We start from the raw sequence: 17,397 nt of genomic DNA on the forward strand, positions 1-17,397 counted from the left end.
GGGAAATGGTACCAGATGAAAATACAGTCCATGAAAATGACCCCAGCAGCCGCCACTCCTCAAGCACCAGTTGCACATATTACATGAGTGAGTGAGTGAGTGAGTGAGTATGGTTTTACGCCACTTTTAGCAATATTCCAGCAATATCACGGCGGAGGACACCAGAAATGGGCTTCACACATTGTACCCATGTCGGGAATCGAACCCGGGTCTTCGGTGTGACAAGTGAACGCTTTAACCACTAGGCTACCCGACCGCCCCCAACCATCTTTGAAGTCAGACCAAATATTCATTGAGAACCCATCCAATCTCCTCCTTCAGCTGCAACAAATCCCTGGCAGTACCAGCATGTGGGAGCCACTACTTAAATATAAGTATGAGGACTATCAGTCTGATGATAATCACTTGTGTGTATTGAGAAAACAAAGATCTAAACTCTTACATAATTTATGAGTCCCATCATCATGTCCATGAGATTGTGTGTGACCGAGATAGCAATAAGTGGTTTAGCAAGAGGTGTGTCAAGAGTTACTGTTTCAGTTAGTAAATCTGTAAGTACTGCCAAAGATAATTCCACTGCCACAGTATTAAATTTTGTTTGTTTGTTTGTTTGTCTGTTGTTTTAACGCCACACTCTGCAATATTCCAGCTATATGACACGGCCTGTAAATAATCGAGTCTGGGCCAGACAATCCAGTGATTGACATCATGGCCATCAATCCACGCAATCAGGATGCGATGACATGCATCAACCAAGTCAGCGAGCCTGACCACCCGATCCCGTTTAGACACCTCTTACGACAAGCAGTCACCTTTTACAGAAGCATGGGTTGCTGAAGACCTGTTCTATCCCGGATCTTCACGGGTCACAGTATTAAATAACAGCATGTGGCATAGCAAAGGTACACAATACAGCCCTCTACTGAGTCGTGGAGACGTGGAGGATAGTGCTTTTACTGATTATGTCCAGCACAACAAAGACAGGTGCTCAGATTCCATTGCAACAAAGACTGGCATGTGGGTTAATCCAAGCTTCCCAGAGTTATGTAGTACTGATGGTGAAACTGACCCAGGCATGGGTTCAGATTGCAATGGACTGCTGGAAATGAAATGTCCATGTCATGAGAGATCATGATATATTATGCAAATAGCAACTGTACAGATTCTGTCTTTCAAAATGTTCAAAAAAATGTTCAAAATGTTCTTTATAAAGAAATCATAAATATTATTTTCAGATTCAAATGCAACTTGGAGTCATGGAGTTGATATGGTGTGATTTTGATGTGTGGTCTCTGAAAGGCTTTTTCATAGAGAATTAACAGAAATGTGATTTTTGGGGGGGAGCTTAAAGAAGTAACATGTAAATTTCCACCATGCATGGTTGTGTCTGGAGCATTTTGAGCAGTGATTGTCTAGAGAACTTTCTCCTTCATACTTGAGACCGCAATAAGTTAATTACTAAGGTCAATGTTCATGCCATATAAGGCAATGCACACAGCAGCATGTTAATCACCATCATCCACTAGGTTGGAATCCACTTATAACAAACACTGTCAACAAGTCAAGGTGTGAATAAATACAATAAGACATATATTTGTCAAAATATTCTGTATTGCTTGAAAATGTAATACATAATGAAATATAGTCAATACATAATACATTAATCATTGTACCAGTAACTTAGTAAAAATCAAACCATGCTATCTGTATTACCTTGGAGGAGAATAATCAACATGATCTGTCTTACAAACCCTAGAGCGAATAAATGGAGCCCAGCAAGTCTAGATTAGGTCAGCTCTACCATGTCTCCAGAAATTAAGAAAACTGCAAGGCTACTTCTGTATTATTTGGACAATAGTGACAATATTTGTTTTTAAGAAAGAGTTGTAGTCTATCATTGGCCTGAAATTTCAATTCAGTTATTAGCAAAGCATTATATCAAAATGCAAATATTAACTTGAAACATATGCCACAGCATCCTACTGCACTGACTTTGTGATTGAGTGTTGGCTAGATATCATACACACATTTTGGGAAATCCAAATGATCGAGAAGAAATTTCAGGTCAAGTAGAAGTATTGTATTTCCTCCATTAGAGGCCTGGGTGTCTCTTAATTTCACACAAGCTGTTCGCCCAGCATCTATTTTGATCAATGCTAGCACAGTGGCAACTCGCTACCTTATTCAATCCCAACTTCAACAGTATTAAAGGTACATTTGCAGGAAACTGTCATTATTAATCACCAACATATTAAATAATATAAAAAAAGACCCTGCATCTATTTTTTTTGACACAGTGTATTAGAGGCCTGGTGTCCTATTGAAGAAATATGGTAGTGGAATATTTCAGATTCTTGATAAAGAGTTCAAGTATGTCAACATACCTGACTGCATTCAAGCATCATAAGCAAAATCGAGCGATGGCATTTTAACGTTACGTTTGAACACGAAAGAAGTTAACACATTTATGTATTAAATATGTTAGAATATTTCAGTTTAATATTTGTATATACGGACATTTTTACACTGAACAAATACATCTAGTAGTAGGTGTCTAGTATAATATGGGGCTCTTGGATTACCTCGTGATAAAAGCATTTGCTCATCACACCGCCTAACTGGGTTCGATTCCAACATGGGTATAATTTACATGGGTAAACTAGTTTAAATTCAGGATTTAACCCCCACCCCCCAAAAAAACCAAAAACAATAACAACAACAACTAAATCGTGTAAAGAAAGAATGAACAATGGCTATATGCAAGTAGACTTCGCTTAGTCTCCGAAAATGGATCAATTTGATAGGAACAACCTTCATTTATATTGAAAAGGAGCCCGAGTGAGATGGGCGTGTTGAAAATCTTGACTTGCTTTATCTAGAGCAATAGCATTACAGTTAGACTAACATTTAGTCTATGAAATCTTATATTACACAATACCCTTCTTGACTCTAAAAATAAAAAAAGTAATTATCCCTATGCTGATTTCATATGTGGAATAGAGCTAGCTAGAGCTGGCTAGACTTGCTTTTGTATACGTTTCTAGATTGTTGTTTTTTCATAAAATAAATATATTTCACAGTCAATGTGCAGGACTACATTATAGTAATCCTGGGCGGAAGGGAAAATAATATGGTTCAGGGACTAAGAGATATACTAATATGCAGGTTGCAATGAGTGTTATTTTTCATACAGTTTGGTGATATTACTGTGGTTGCTGATAGTAGTAGTAGTAGTAGTAGTAGTAGTAGTAGTAGTAAAAGTATTATTATTGCACCAGTAATTTGACTGTATGGTCGATATAAAAAGCAACATGAACTAGATCTAAATTAAACTGGACTATAACGTACTATCAGATCTAATAAACCTTTAGTTTATTAATTAGTAATAAAAATAGATTAATGTTGAAAACATTATTACAAAGAACAAGGTGACATGAAAAAGCTTCACTACTGCCAGGGAGTCTATTAAATGTATATGTTACGTCTGGTGCTTCTAGCTCTAGGTGCAGATTGGTGGGACATGGCGGGAAGACGCAAGAACAAGGGAAGTAACTCTCATTGTTTCTGTGAACGACTTCTGAACGATGTGCTACAAAAAGAAAGGATATTTCACGCGTAAAGTTGTTTTATCCTTAATGTGGTAAACCTTGCAACTTAAAGTAAGTTATAGTTAGTCTATACACATTAATTGAATCTCATAAATCCCCATGGTTATTTGAGGGCTGTCTTTTATAGGAAAATTATGCTCACTTCCGGTTTGTGCACAGTTATTGTGTACGACTAAATCTAGATAAGAAATTCAAGAATAGCCCGAAACCTGGTATTTTTCATTGTCGAGGCCACGTTTGTTGTTAAGGGAGCAGTATGTTTTCGACTAAAGCAGAGGGTAGTAAGGACTAGGTTATCAGACGAATCCAATATGTGGCTTCTAAGTCCGTTTTTGCAAAACCTGGCACTTTGGCGCTTTCTCCAATTTTTGACGACTTTGAGGCAATTTCGTGGTATTACGTCTGTATTATTGTATGGTATCTAGCAATATTAGGATATATCAATAGACTTTTATACACATAGTCAACGTCTTCAATATTACACTCAATGTTATCGAGATCTTTAGCTTGTACCATGTTATTGCTGTACGTTTAGCAGAACATCAACAAAGGTAAACGTGTATACATTTTCCTTTTTGTTATTATCTTAGCTTAACCGGGCAAAAGGTCCTTTTCATTATCAGTGATAAATCTAAAATGGGCCAAACTCAATATAAGTATGTACTTGTTTGTGATAGCTGATGCAAAATCAGCACTGGGTTTCATATCAATGTTAGGCCAGTTTTACTGCTGTGTGAGGTGTTAGCAATGCAGAATATACCTATTTCACAGCTACACTCAAGTGTAGATACACTTTGATATGCTAGCCTCAAACTTGTTTTGGAAGGGTTCCCCTGCACAAACAACTGAAATACAACATTAATGTTCCCTTATACTCGTCCCCAGGTTGCAGTCAATGTCGGTACAAATTCCCAAATTGGAATAACAAATTTCCCAGTTCATGCTTTAGTTATGAGCAATGATAACAGATGTTATGGCTGTGTAGAGCTGACTTGATTTCACTACTAAGACAAATAAAGAGTATCAGTTTTTCCCAGTTTGCCTGACGACACTTTGTTTGGAATCCAAGATAAATCCATGCATAAATATTTGAGTCTTGGAAGAATTTGTCCTGTTGCATCATTTTCAGAATATTAAGACATGTACGTTATGATCATGATGATAATCAGCAGGGTTTCAGATCAGTTTATTTGTTTAAGACATTGACTGATTGTTATCCAAAATTTCCTAAAGATATTTTTCAGTTTTGATGATGGCATTGAAGAATGTCCTGTCAACATTTGCTAAAATCATGAAATGTTCTTTTCATGTTTTTGATATTTTTCTGTGGCAAACTCACTGGTTATTATCAGTAGTGGTGGGATGATACACCAATGCATCAGTGGATCGCGACGTTTCTCTTCTCGATACAAGTATCTATCACAGTCACACACTAAGTAAATCATATCGATTCTGACCTTAAATGTTTGCTTTAATAACTTCCACTAAACACTAATCAGTAGTGCAAGTTAATAGTAAATTCATAAATATTTTTATTTGTTGGTACCCACTTGACACTGCCAACTGTAAATCGCCAGGTATTTGGCCATCCTGTCTATGAAAAAGATAAGAGCTACATGCAGGTATCGTGATACATATTGGATCGTGAGTAAGGTATTGTGATACATATCGGATCTCACAGTTGGTGTATCGTCCCAGCCCTAATTATCATTTAAGCTTACTACAGTAAAATACATTGTTTCAGGTGTTTGAACTCAAGGCTGATGACAGAGACTCTCATACTCATGATGATTGTTTTATTCCAGAGTTGTAAAATTATGACATGTGTTGGGGGCCTTTACAGTTCTGAAGGGCTATACCTGACATGATGCTTGTGTAATGTCTGAAATATAGTTAGAAGTGTTTTCAGCCTTCTTGTGCTTTACTTAACTGTATCACTAGTTTAGACATGTATTGTTTGGAGGAGTCCTGAGGAAAACACCACTGGTTATGTCCAGCTATGCCCCAGCTCATTAGGTCATATATTTTTTATTTTTCATTTCACGGGCCCGCTGCCCCTACTGAAAAGCAGTCGGTCCAAAAAAATAAATTAAACATAAAAGTATTTATATTCATATCTCCTGCTAGTAATGTAGACCCTGTTATACAAAAAAAATTGTTGTTCATCAATTCAATGTCTTCATCACCATCAGTGATTCAAGAAGCCAGCTGCAGTTTAATTCCATGGCAAAATGACTTTCATATAAATAAATAATTGACACAGCTATTTATTTTTATATTTATGTTGTTATTTTTATTTCGACCGACCTTGTGTGGTAAAGCTGGAATAAATCTGTTAATTATGAGATTTTAAAAAAGGGTTGCCTAAAAGGGTTCTGTAGAATAACAGAAGATTTTGGGAAGAGAACAAGCAGTTCCAGTATAATCCCACTGGATTTTCAGTCGTCTTGGATTAAGAGACTAGTGGTGTCTATCCCTGTGATCTAGTGGTTCCCATGTTTAACCTTTCATCTTTTCTGTACAGGTGTAGAGTACACAGCCAGGATGCCGTCCAATAAAGATTTTACCATGTCCATTCTGGTGGGAGGCGTAGAACTGCCTGAATATACAAAAGATGGGACATGCTTTGTGGAAAGCAATCTCTTTACGCCTGTCAGCTATAACGTCCATTTGGAGGAGGAGGTTCAAGGGGAGACTGAGGCTCAGGTGAGAATCAGGGGTCGGGGAAATATATATCTGTCGTGTATAACACACACTTTTCTTTTGTACCATTTAAGGCTGTCAGCATGAACCACGAAATTTACGATCTTTCAACTTTTTTTTTTTTTTTCTCACCCAAATTATATTCTAATAAGAGTCCACTATTTCTAATTTTGAGAGCGCCCTGGGAGCTTATTACGTTGAATACGGTATATGGCGGTAGTACATAATCTAGTCTGGACCAGACAATCAAGTAATTGACATTATGAGCATCGAACTACGCAATTGGGGTACAATGACATGCATCAATCAATTTGCCATTTTAAGGGTTTTGCGATATGCTATCATTATAAGGACCAGTGGACTAAAACTGTTAGTTTCTACCGCTGAATAGGGGACAGATCTGACAGAAGCATGGGGTTATTTGGGGGAGTAGAGAAAGGGAGAATGAAGGTTAAGGAAGGCACAGAGAAGAGTTTTGAAGTTAACACTTTTCTTCTTGATTGGATGCTCATAAAATTTTGAAAGAGTGCCCATGTTCGCAATTTTAATTATATGATCAATCTTACAAAAAGACAAGAAAAGGTCACCTCCAAGTGACACAGATATCTTGAAACATAAAGTTACAAGATGCTGATTTGCTTCACATGTATTGACTTTAGTATTTAGTAATGTCAGTGTATGTTGTTCTGTTACAGAGCTGGCCAGTGACCCCCTATCAGATCCGTGTAGCTGCCAAATCTAACACTCCATACAGTTACTATAAGATCTATGTAGATGGACAAAAGGCCTCACAAGTTGCTGTTCATCCGGGAAAACACTGGTAAGTGTTGGAGAAGTTGAACCATAGCAGAAGTTTGATGTTTCCATGCCGCATGCTGATACAGGAAAATCACAATTGTTGTTATCATGCAGGGGGGCATGGGTGATCCAGTCTTCTAAGGCGCCGCGATTCAATGTGCAGAGTTGCGTCCCTTGGACACGCCAGAAACCTTTGATTGTGGGTTCGAATCCTGGTTCGCCCCAATTAAGTTTCTAGGTTTGTCAGCACCATACCTGTTCTCGTGGGTTTACCGAAGTGGTAAACGTCTGAGACCTGCATCACTTTGGGCTTTCCTCCCACATCAAGCTGACACGCCGTGATATAACTGGAAAACTGTTAAAAAGCGGCGTTAAACCCAACTTACTCACTCACTGTTATCATGCAGGGTTTTATGTGGACATTTTCTCACTATGATAGGGCCCATGGCTGGTACACTGGGAAACATGAGTGTTTCGGAATCAATTTACAAAACTGGAGTATAATTTGTCAGCTATATAGATTGATATTTGGGATTTTTTATCTTCACCTGCTGAGAGTATATGACAAAATGACCCTCTAAACCACCCCTCTGGACCGCCCTTCTGGTCCACCCCTTTGGACCTCCCCTCTGGACCTCCTCCCCTCTGGATCCGACTATGGATGGGATTGCCAAATACCTGTTGCACTGACGATTTACAGTTGGCAGGGTTTTTAGCCCAACCATCTTATCAATGTCCCCCATATGCAAAGCTGACAAACTAAATCGTGTTGTGATTGGATACTGTCTGGCCACTTAGCCAATCAAATTGTTCAGCTTAGCTGAAGCACTGGAAGGGAGGTAACTCTATTCCAACTGTGTAGATAAGATTTGATATGCAGTCGAGTGTGTGCCACAATGAATGATTTTTTTTTGTGTTTTTACTTCTAAGTGTTTGTTTGGTGTGACAGTTTTTAAAGTGATCATTTAAGGTAGGAATTTATGTTTTTTACTTAGTGTGTGACTGTGATCGCTACTTCTTTTAGAAAGTAAGAAATTGCGATTCACCGATGCACTATACCGTTCCACCACTAGATATCAATATGATCTGTGGAACCATTGGTAGGTTATTTCCTCTAGATCTGGATGCATGTTTAAGGTTTTTGTTTTTTCACTTATATATTGCATAAACACGACCACCTTATTTATCTATCTTTTTTTCCTGAGGCTCACATTGGGTGACTCCTGTGTCGTTCTCCACTGTGACCAGCAGACTGACATTGGGTCAGTTGTTTGCAAGCTTTGATGCGGCTTATTTTATCATACTAAGGCAAATGGCGTGTATAGGAATAGCCACTGGTTGTCTCTCTGAAACATGGGACATGACCAAATGTTGAATTGTTTATTGAATAATGTGTCTGTGTTACCTTTCTAGTATATCAGAGGGCTTCTATGACGGGTCACAGATAACAGAGTTCCTATTTTCACTGCCTCGCTTCCCCAAGAATGAGGTAAGTAGTGTGTTCCTTGTAGTTGTACATTCGAGGGATGACAAAGGGCTAGTATGATAGTCTGAAATCATGTCACTGGTATGCTGTTTTATAAGTTATTATTATTCAGGGAATTACAGGGACTTTAACTTAGAACAAATACATAGTGTGTTTATTCTAGATTTTCCCATTTATACATACATAGTGTCTCTTGAAGATCCAGGTGAGAATTTGTCTTCAGCAACAAGTGCTTGTAGTAAGAGGCGACCAATAGGATCGGGTGGTCAGTTTCGCTGACTTGGTTGATACATGTCATCGTATCCCTCTGTAGATCGATGCTCGTGATGTCAATGAGTGGATTGTCTGGTCCAGAATCGATACAGTCCGCCGTCATATAGCTGGAATATTGTTGAGTGTGGCGTTAAACAACAAACATCTAGTTGTTACAAATATCAACACACTGAACTGCCATGTGTGTATAATTGGTTGTAAGGTCTTCCTGACTAATCAAAAATGTTTGTAAGTATTTTGCATGCAGTGGTTATATGATTTAATACTTCCTCCACCTTATAAGTGTATTTCTTTGGCCATTAGTATTAATACTTGTTTTGATTATTTGCACTTCAGAAAGATCGAATAGAGAAGGGGAAGGCGTCCAGAATAGGTGTGTTGGAGGTGGAGTGCTGGAACAGCAAGGTGACTGGGTACAAGAAGCCAATCACCCACGACGTGGAGTACAGTCAGGCCAACAAGAAGGACAGCAGTAACGTCACTCAAGGTAATTAGGGGCGGTCGGGGCGCCGAGTGGTTAAATCGGTCGCTCGTCATATCATGGGTTCGATTCCCGACATGGGTACAATGTGTGAAGCCCATTTCTGTCGTCCCCCGCCATGATATTGCTTGAATATTGCTGAAAGCGGCAACTCACTCACTCACTCACTCACTCACTCACTCACTCACACACTCACTCACTCACTCACTCACCCACTCACTCACCCACCCACCCACCCACCCACCCACTCACTCACTCACTCACTCACTCACTCACCCACTCACTCAGTAATTAATGGCAGTTTTCAGGGAGGCCAACAGGATATCTCCAATATTCAGAGGATTGTTTAGTTTTTTGTGTGAATAGGTGGCTACCCTGATTCATTTAAAGGAATTTCATCTGCACATCCTTGACCTTTAGGGATAGTTTTGTCTCTGGCTTATGCATTAGTGTTCCACTGTATGGATTAGCAGGATAGGACAGATTCCCTGAACTCTGTTGTTTTATGTAAATGACGACAAGTTGTATCAGATGGTCCGGCTTGGTGACTTGGCTGATTTCTTGTCTTCATGCCACGACAGTTCGGTATGTTGCAATTCTTTCTGTCACTGGTATGTCCTCTCCAGATTAGATTATTTGCAGGCTGATGATAATTGCCAGAATGTTGTTGACTGTGGCCCCAAACAACGAGTATAGCTATGATAAGATGCCTTCTTTCTTTGCAACATTGATACAAATATTCAAGCAGCCTGTGACCGAAACAACTAGAGACAACTAGAGACAACTAGCCTGAACATGGCTCTTGGCATCATTTTCTGTAGAGTCTTCTGTTATTATGTGGCCTATTATTGCTGAGTTTACGAAACCGAACAGACTTGTACTAGACTTGAGTTTGGGACTAGTGACTAAAGTCGCAAAATGTACAAGTCAAAGTACTTACTTATTTGACTTTCTAGAAATTAAGGGTCTATTTTGTACATTTCTCTGCATGAGGTTTGTGTACTATAGGACATCTTGCTAAATGGTGCGATACAATATATTGTCTTGGTATAAATATTCTTTGAAGAACTGGCCATAGATACATGATGAATAAAAAAGATTTTAGAAGTTAAGGACCCCCCAATTCTTTCTTCATGATTTAGTTAATCAGTCATGACATAACTATGGTGAGTAGTGTATAACTTGTTGGATACATGGTATGACAGGTCTGCTAAGGTCTGTGCCAAAAGCTTTTATGTCCATTAGCCCATACATAGATCTTACCATCTTTCTTTGTACATTTTAGTGTTGTCGTATGGACTCTTGGTAGCTGGTCTCACTCAGACAACCAGAATTTGGCTAGACTGTCTCTTCGGGCTGGTGGCTAAGGTCACAGACTTCTGTAGATGCATCATTTTGCTTGCTTAATTCAACGAAGGATATATAGATATAGTACTTGTATTCCACATTCGTACTGCCCAATTCTGTATATGATCCCGCATAGGGGTGACCATTGAGGCATTTTTGACTATTGCGATAGTTAAAACAACTATTGCGATACTATTGCGATAGTGGCCCTACTATTGCGATACTATTGCGATAGTTTTCACTTGCAAGTATAGCAGGCTCAAGAAGCATATATTTCAGCATTTTGACTGACACCATCAAAATAATTATAACTTTTTGATACTATTTGTAAAGAAAACAAGAAATGAAAAGAAAACAAGTTCAAATTGACCTCTCAGAAACATTTTAATACAAATATCTGGGTGCCGTCTTGTCAAGCGGTCGGTCAGATTAGTAGTATTTCCTGAATACTTTAGAATTATCCGACAGATTCTACAACTTACTTTTTGCTTGTCTGTATCGTTTTGCGTTTTGACAAAGCCAAAATGGTCCCATACCCACGATTTGCCTGCCTTATTGTCAACAGTTTCAAACTGACATGTGGCGTCCGCCATCTTGTCAATGTTGCCTAGCGACGAGTAGCTAAGGGACGTAACTCTAAATCAAGCAGACAAAGTAGTGCAATCCAAACGAAAGCACAACAGAGGTTAGATGATCATAGCAGTTGTTTCTATGTTTTTTAAGAGACTAAATGTACCAAACACATTAACTATCAAAACTATCGATGGGTAGACAAACTATCGCCAATAGTATCGATTGTTTCAAGTTGCAATCGATAGTGTACTATCGTGAGACAAGCAATCGCAATCAATCGATAGTTCGATGTATCGTTACACCACTAATCCCGCAGGGATTCTCCGATACCTATGATGTTATCGATACTTAGGTTCACACGATACTTGAATCATCAGTTTGTGAGATTGCGATAGATAAAACAGAAACTAACAACGGCAGAAGTAGCCTAGGGCCACCTGCAACCAGAGCAGAACACAAGAACATGGTGGCTGAAGAGGCGCTGACTCTTACATTTAATAACCATCCCCTCATGTAAAACTGTTTTGTTCTTGTGGTTTTCTTTGTTAAAGTTTTTTAAAATTAACAATAAATAAATGCATGAAGAAAGAGTTTTAGAGCTGTATTTCAGTGATGTCATCATTTCCTACTATTTGATATGGTGTATCATGACACCAGTAGTATCATCAGTCCGTATTGTGTTAAGAACTGTATCGCAAGACACCAGGCGATACTCAGCTCTAGTATCCTGATACATCAAAGTCAAACTGCAAGTCTTGTGGGGATTCTGGGTTAAAACAGGTGCCAGCAATCTGTACTTGTTGCAAGAGGCGACTAAGTGGATCAGGTGTAGATCATTGCTCATAATATCAATCACTGGTCACTAATTTTAGTTCATAATAACCGCAGTTTGTTATAAGCATATATACAGCATATATACAACAAATGGCAGGGACTTAAAAATATGTTCATTATATTGTTCAGTTCGTTATAAGCTTGTCCGTTTTAAACATAGTTTACTGTAGCTGGAATATTGTTGAGCTTGCTGAGTGTGATGTCATTAAACAACACACAAAGTGTGCTGAGCCCTCCCAAGCTGAAGAAAATCTCTCTTGAACCTGTCCCCAAAACATTCATACACAGTTAAGAATGTAAGGATACTATTTAACCTAAAACTCAATTGAAAGCAGAAGTACTTGCAAGTGGAGTGTAAAACTTTGGCATTGTTAAAGGGAGATAACTCACTAATCATACAAAGTGCAGACCACTAGAAAATATAAAATTACAGTATTAACCTAGCACATTGTTTTGTTTTCAGGTAAATACATGATGGCCACAACCAAAATGGGGAGATCTTTGAGGACCACACAGAAGTCTTTAGTAGAAGACTGGACATTGTTCAATGTGCGAAGCAAACTCTCAGTGAAGTATGTAATGGGACACTCTCTTGTAGACATGGGCTTCAAGCTCAAACCAATCAGGATACCCATTCACCGGATACCAGCTAGTGTTGTCCATCAAACTACCTCAGTTGCCAAGCGGAAAAAACCAGGTCCTTTATCCAAAAAATTCCCAGTCCCTAGTCCAAGTATCCAAGGGTCTGCAGATTCTGAGGTGATTGAGATAGACAGTGATGAAAGTGATGAGGAGGTCATTGTCGGGGATGTGCTCAGTTCAAAGAAACAGAAGCTGGGGGATACTATTAATGTGGACGAATCGATGGCTTCTGAAGCTGACAATGACGAACCGAGTGAGGGAACGAGCGGTGACATGGATATCAAGACGGAAGCCATAGAGGATGGGGACAAAGAGGACGGTGACAAAGAGGACGGTGACAAAGAGGATGGTGACAAAGAGGACGGTGACAAAAAGGACGGTGACAAAGAGGATGGTTCAAAGGAAGCTGAATCTAAGGATGATGATTCTAAAAGTGACAATAATGAGGAGAACATGGAGACTGAAGGCAGTAAGGATGACGCTGAGGATAAGGATAAGGAAGATGAGGAAACTGAGGCAGGAGGTGATGGAAAGGAAAGTGGCAAGGAGGAGGAACCAGCCAAGTCAGGTGAAGCCAATGAGGTGGAGAGTGGAGATGGTGACGAGAAGGGGGAAAGTGAAGATAATGGGGGCAAAGGGGATGCTGAAAGGGATAAGGGAGAAGATGGAGATGAGGACAAACCAGCCGACAGTGGAGAGGGGAGTAAGGAAGGTGACAGTGAGCCGGGGAAGAGTGGAGACGCTCCTGATGCCCCAGAGCTGAAGGGCGATGAAGAGAGCAGGAAGGAGGATGAAGGGGAGGCTAGTGAGGAGAAGCAGGCAGATGAAGATAGAGACAACGGCAAGGAGGGACAGGAAAATGGGGGTGATTCAGATGGACAAAATGACAGCACTGAAAACAAGGACAATACCAGTGAAAATACAGACATGAAATGTTCCGATGACAATATGCTGGACATTGACTTGTTTTGTGCTCTGAATGATATTGATGATTGTGACAATGATGCTGCTCTATTAGATTGAAATCACATTTGTCCTTACCGGATGGGACTGATACGAGAACATGTCTCCCCTAATTAAATACCAGATGAGGCTATGCTTCAAGACTGTTACAGCAGCATATCTCTCCTCATACCGGATGGAGTTGATATGAGAGTGTACCTTGCCTTGGACCAGGTGAGGCTATGCCTCAAGACTGTTACAACAACATATCTTTCCTCATACCGGATGGAGTTGATATGAGAGTGTACCTTGCCTCGGACCAGGTGAGGCTGTGATTAGACTTAATCAGAGCATGTCTCTGCCTGCATTGTTTGGGGTGATGATTCTTGGCAGATCTGAGAGCAAACATTGCCTCGCACGCTGGTAGAAGCTGACGGATCTGAGAGCAACCATTGCCTCGCACACTGGTAGAGGCTGACAGATCTGAGTGGTTGAGCGGTGTTTTGTTGGATCCGCTTGGAGTTCGTATCTAATGGCAGCTCATGCATATGTAGAGACTTCATGATCCTGTAGCGATAAGCATTACAGTCACAGCCAAAGGAAAGCTGGAAATGTTAGTGTTCATCTTGTGCAGACCTAGCACTAATATGGTGCAGATCTAGTGCTAATCTGGCTCTGATTGAATACAGATCTTCTGTTGTCTAGCGAGGTCTTGTACTAACCTGGCTCTGATTGAATACAGATCTTCTGTTGTCTGGCGAGGTCTTGTACTAATCTGGCTCTGATTGAATACAGATCTTCTGTTGTCTGGCGAGGTCTTGTACTAATCTGGTGCTGGTCAAGTGCAGGTCTGACATTGTTTGATGTCACACTACCATTTGAAGTGAAATGTTGTGTTCCTCTGAACTGTTTTCAACCTGTAATTAATCTGTGTGTTCATTGTTTGTCAACATATGTGTTTGAATGGGAAGATATGTTTGTGGTTCAGTGCCTCAGTTCAGCTCATTCCTCCAGTCCGACATTGTGGTCATATTCAAGGGTTGTTCGTATAGTGTTCAAAACCACATCTTTTATCATAAGAGTGTTGAGCATTATGCTGTGGGTGAATGCGTTTCCTAAAACAATAAGCTTGACCTTCCTCATCCTAGACTAGCTCAATCCAAGTCATGAACTCAGGGTACAATTACTGTTAGTCCCATCTTGTACATGTTGTCATGGGAACGAGTAGCATGAGAGATGTCAAGTGTGGTCGAAGTGTAGTGGCAAGGGAGGTAACTCAGGTTCTGGTGTTCAACTCATCCCTACTCTGTCCAAGACTGGTGTAAAGTTGTACAAGTTGGTGACTGAGCCCTTCCCCTTGTTTCATAGTGCACAGAGCTCCAGATAAGATTTGGTGTTGTGGGTATTTTACCCATGCATTTTAAAATCATTGGGTATCAGTAATTCTATCTGGGTATTCAAATTTCTGTTACCCACTGGTTGTTACACATGTGGGTATTTAAGTAAAATATTCAACAACTCTATTCATCTAGTCCCTGCAAACTGGTGTCATGTGGGTTAGAGAGCTTTATAGGACTCACAAATACCACGATACTTCCACAAGAAAGTGTGATGGCAAATGATTATGATGTAACTGTCATCGTGGAGTTTGGCAAGGTTGACGGAATGCCCGTTTATGATTTCATAATAAGTTGCTAATTCGCTAATCGAATACGCAGGGTTATTTCACAATATTTTGATGATACGCACAAGTTTTATTTTTGTAGCCTTCCTGTAATATTCGTTGCGTATTTGATACGCTTGGATTTTATTTACTGCGGATATCTGCATTTCTGATGCGTATTTTACGCAGATACGCAGCTTATCTGGAGCTCTGGTGCAGCGTCACATGTCTCAAGTTGCATCATGTTACAATAGACACTCTGCGTTCTGTTTCTCTTCCAGTATCATAACATTGAGGTAGTGTCAAAGTTGGGTATCCTAAAATCTCTAGCAAATCTACTTTCACATCTCAAAGAATTTTCAAACAAAAACCTTATTCAGTTACATAGATTTTGCCTAGGAATAAAATGTTACTGCAAACAGCTTGTCAAGAATCTAGTAAATCTGACAATAATTATTGAAACTATTCTCTAAGTGGTATTGAATTGCATTCAGTGGGTTGAGGTTTGGGCCCTTCAGACATACAGGCAAGTGGTCACACAGTATTGTATTGTGATACACCATGGTGTACATGGGGCTGATATGGAAAAGGGTGATCTTAATCTTAACCAAATGAGAACATACTGATTGTACTGCCAATACCAAGTGTGTGCTCCTCACCGTGATGTAAGACCTATGCCTGGTACGTTCAAGTTGTGTTGGGATCTGTATTGAAGCTGTGTGTTTCGATTCCTCTCTAGTATCATGTCTTGTATGTAACTGTTCCTAAAATTCAATATGTGATTTTATTTTCACCATCTAGTTTGTGTCTTAATTTCTTAGCTCCCACATTTCTTAGTTCTTGCATTGCAGAGGTCAACTCGGTAATGTGAGGATGCGACAGTTTACAAAATGAGCTGTTGCCATAGTGACATCATGATGCTATACCATTGTGTATCATAGAGTACAGCTACATATTTCCTTAGAATTGTGTGTTTTGATATTCATTTTTCATATTTCCTTTTAATGGGACAAGAGTGTGGCTGATTTCAGACTGTAGTCATTAAGAGATATTCAGGCTCTGTCCAATCGTTACAACATTCCTGACCATTACATTACATTGAGAAGATTCACAATTTTAACCCATATGGAAAAAAGCTGATTGCATGCAGTTTTCAATTTTTTCAATAGTGTTTGCCTTTGAACCAATTGTTACTGTATTTTATTCTGCATAAATGGAGGTACATTTATGTGAAAGTGTAAATTATATTAAAGGTTTCACAAGACTCCTTTGTTGAATCAAACAGATGACAGTGGGTTTTAGATGGTTTGTTTTTAGTATGAGGGTAAGGACTAGGAAATATGTTCATTATTGAGTGTAAAAGCATAGATTTTGTCTGACAGCTAGACTTGTTATACTGAATGAAGTTGTAACAAATATGTATTTGAACTATATCAGGTTTAATTTCTACTTTTGCCATCAAACATTTCCCAATGACTGATCAAGATAGCAGGAGACGAGCATCATTTATGAAAAGAAAGAGTTTTCCTTTGAGCATGTCAAAATACCACATATCCTTAGCAAGAGACTGGGGCCCATTACATTTCTGCTGTTGCCCAGCCTCTAGAATAGATGCCAACAACCTGTGATTGTTGTGTGAGTTGACTGAATGGGGCTGGTGGTCAGTTTCGGGGATTTCGTTGATAGTGGGTCATCATACCAAGACAGCATGGGGCATAGCTCATATGTCGATATAATTTACAGTCCCCCGTCAAATGGGTGTAATACTGTCAAGATGGGCATTAAACAAAAAGACAAGAAATATCTTGACATAGCAGTCATATTTTCATAGTACAAGATCCAGCCTTTTATAAAAATAAATGGTTAATGTATTATGACAGATGAACATATATTATTACGTTTAAACGAAACTACCTAGATAAAATTTGAAATTACCAGGTATGTGCCCTTTCCTGAGAAATCTATGGTCATCCCATAGAAATGAAAAACATAATATATTTGATTGTTTTTTCAACTGCTTATTTTCTGATCATATTGATGAAACATT

At 39.3% G+C, this 17,397-nt stretch overlaps 1 protein-coding gene across 2 annotated transcripts; it reads left to right on the forward strand.

Moving 5' to 3' along the window:
• The first annotated feature begins 3,464 nt into the window (after positions 1-3,464).
• LOC125374046 (sodium/potassium/calcium exchanger 1-like) lies at positions 3,465-15,181 on the forward strand. Of its 2 annotated transcripts, none has more exons than XM_048384753.1 (6): positions 3,465-3,659; positions 6,133-6,314; positions 7,007-7,131; positions 8,523-8,598; positions 9,205-9,355; positions 12,567-15,181. In XM_048384753.1, exons 2-6 carry the CDS (start codon positions 6,153-6,155, stop codon positions 13,766-13,768), a joined length of 1,716 nt encoding a protein of 571 aa, XP_048240710.1. In that variant the 5' UTR covers positions 3,465-3,659; positions 6,133-6,152; the 3' UTR covers positions 13,769-15,181. The 2 variants fall into 2 exon arrangements, with proteins under 2 accessions (XP_048240710.1, XP_048240711.1); XM_048384754.1 differs by lacking the exon at positions 3,465-3,659 and adding an exon at positions 3,751-4,159.
• The last annotated feature ends 2,216 nt before the right edge of the window (positions 15,182-17,397 follow it).

This window comes from Haliotis rufescens, unplaced genomic scaffold, assembly GCF_023055435.1.
Source record: "Haliotis rufescens isolate VD_foot unplaced genomic scaffold, xgHalRufe1.0.p SCAF_50, whole genome shotgun sequence".
NCBI lineage: Eukaryota > Metazoa > Mollusca > Gastropoda > Lepetellida > Haliotidae > Haliotis > Haliotis rufescens.

Excerpts from the sequence above, each read along its gene's own strand:
- LOC125374046 (XM_048384753.1), top strand. The coding sequence starts at position 6,153 with ATGCCGTCCAATAAAGATTTTACCATGTCCATTCTGGTGGGAGGCGTA. Across the intron at positions 7,132-8,522 it reads GTTCATCCGGGAAAACACTG|TATATCAGAGGGCTTCTATG; the intron begins GTAAGTGTTGGA and ends TTACCTTTCTAG. Across the intron at positions 9,356-12,566 it reads CAGCAGTAACGTCACTCAAG|GTAAATACATGATGGCCACA; the intron begins GTAATTAGGGGC and ends TTTTGTTTTCAG.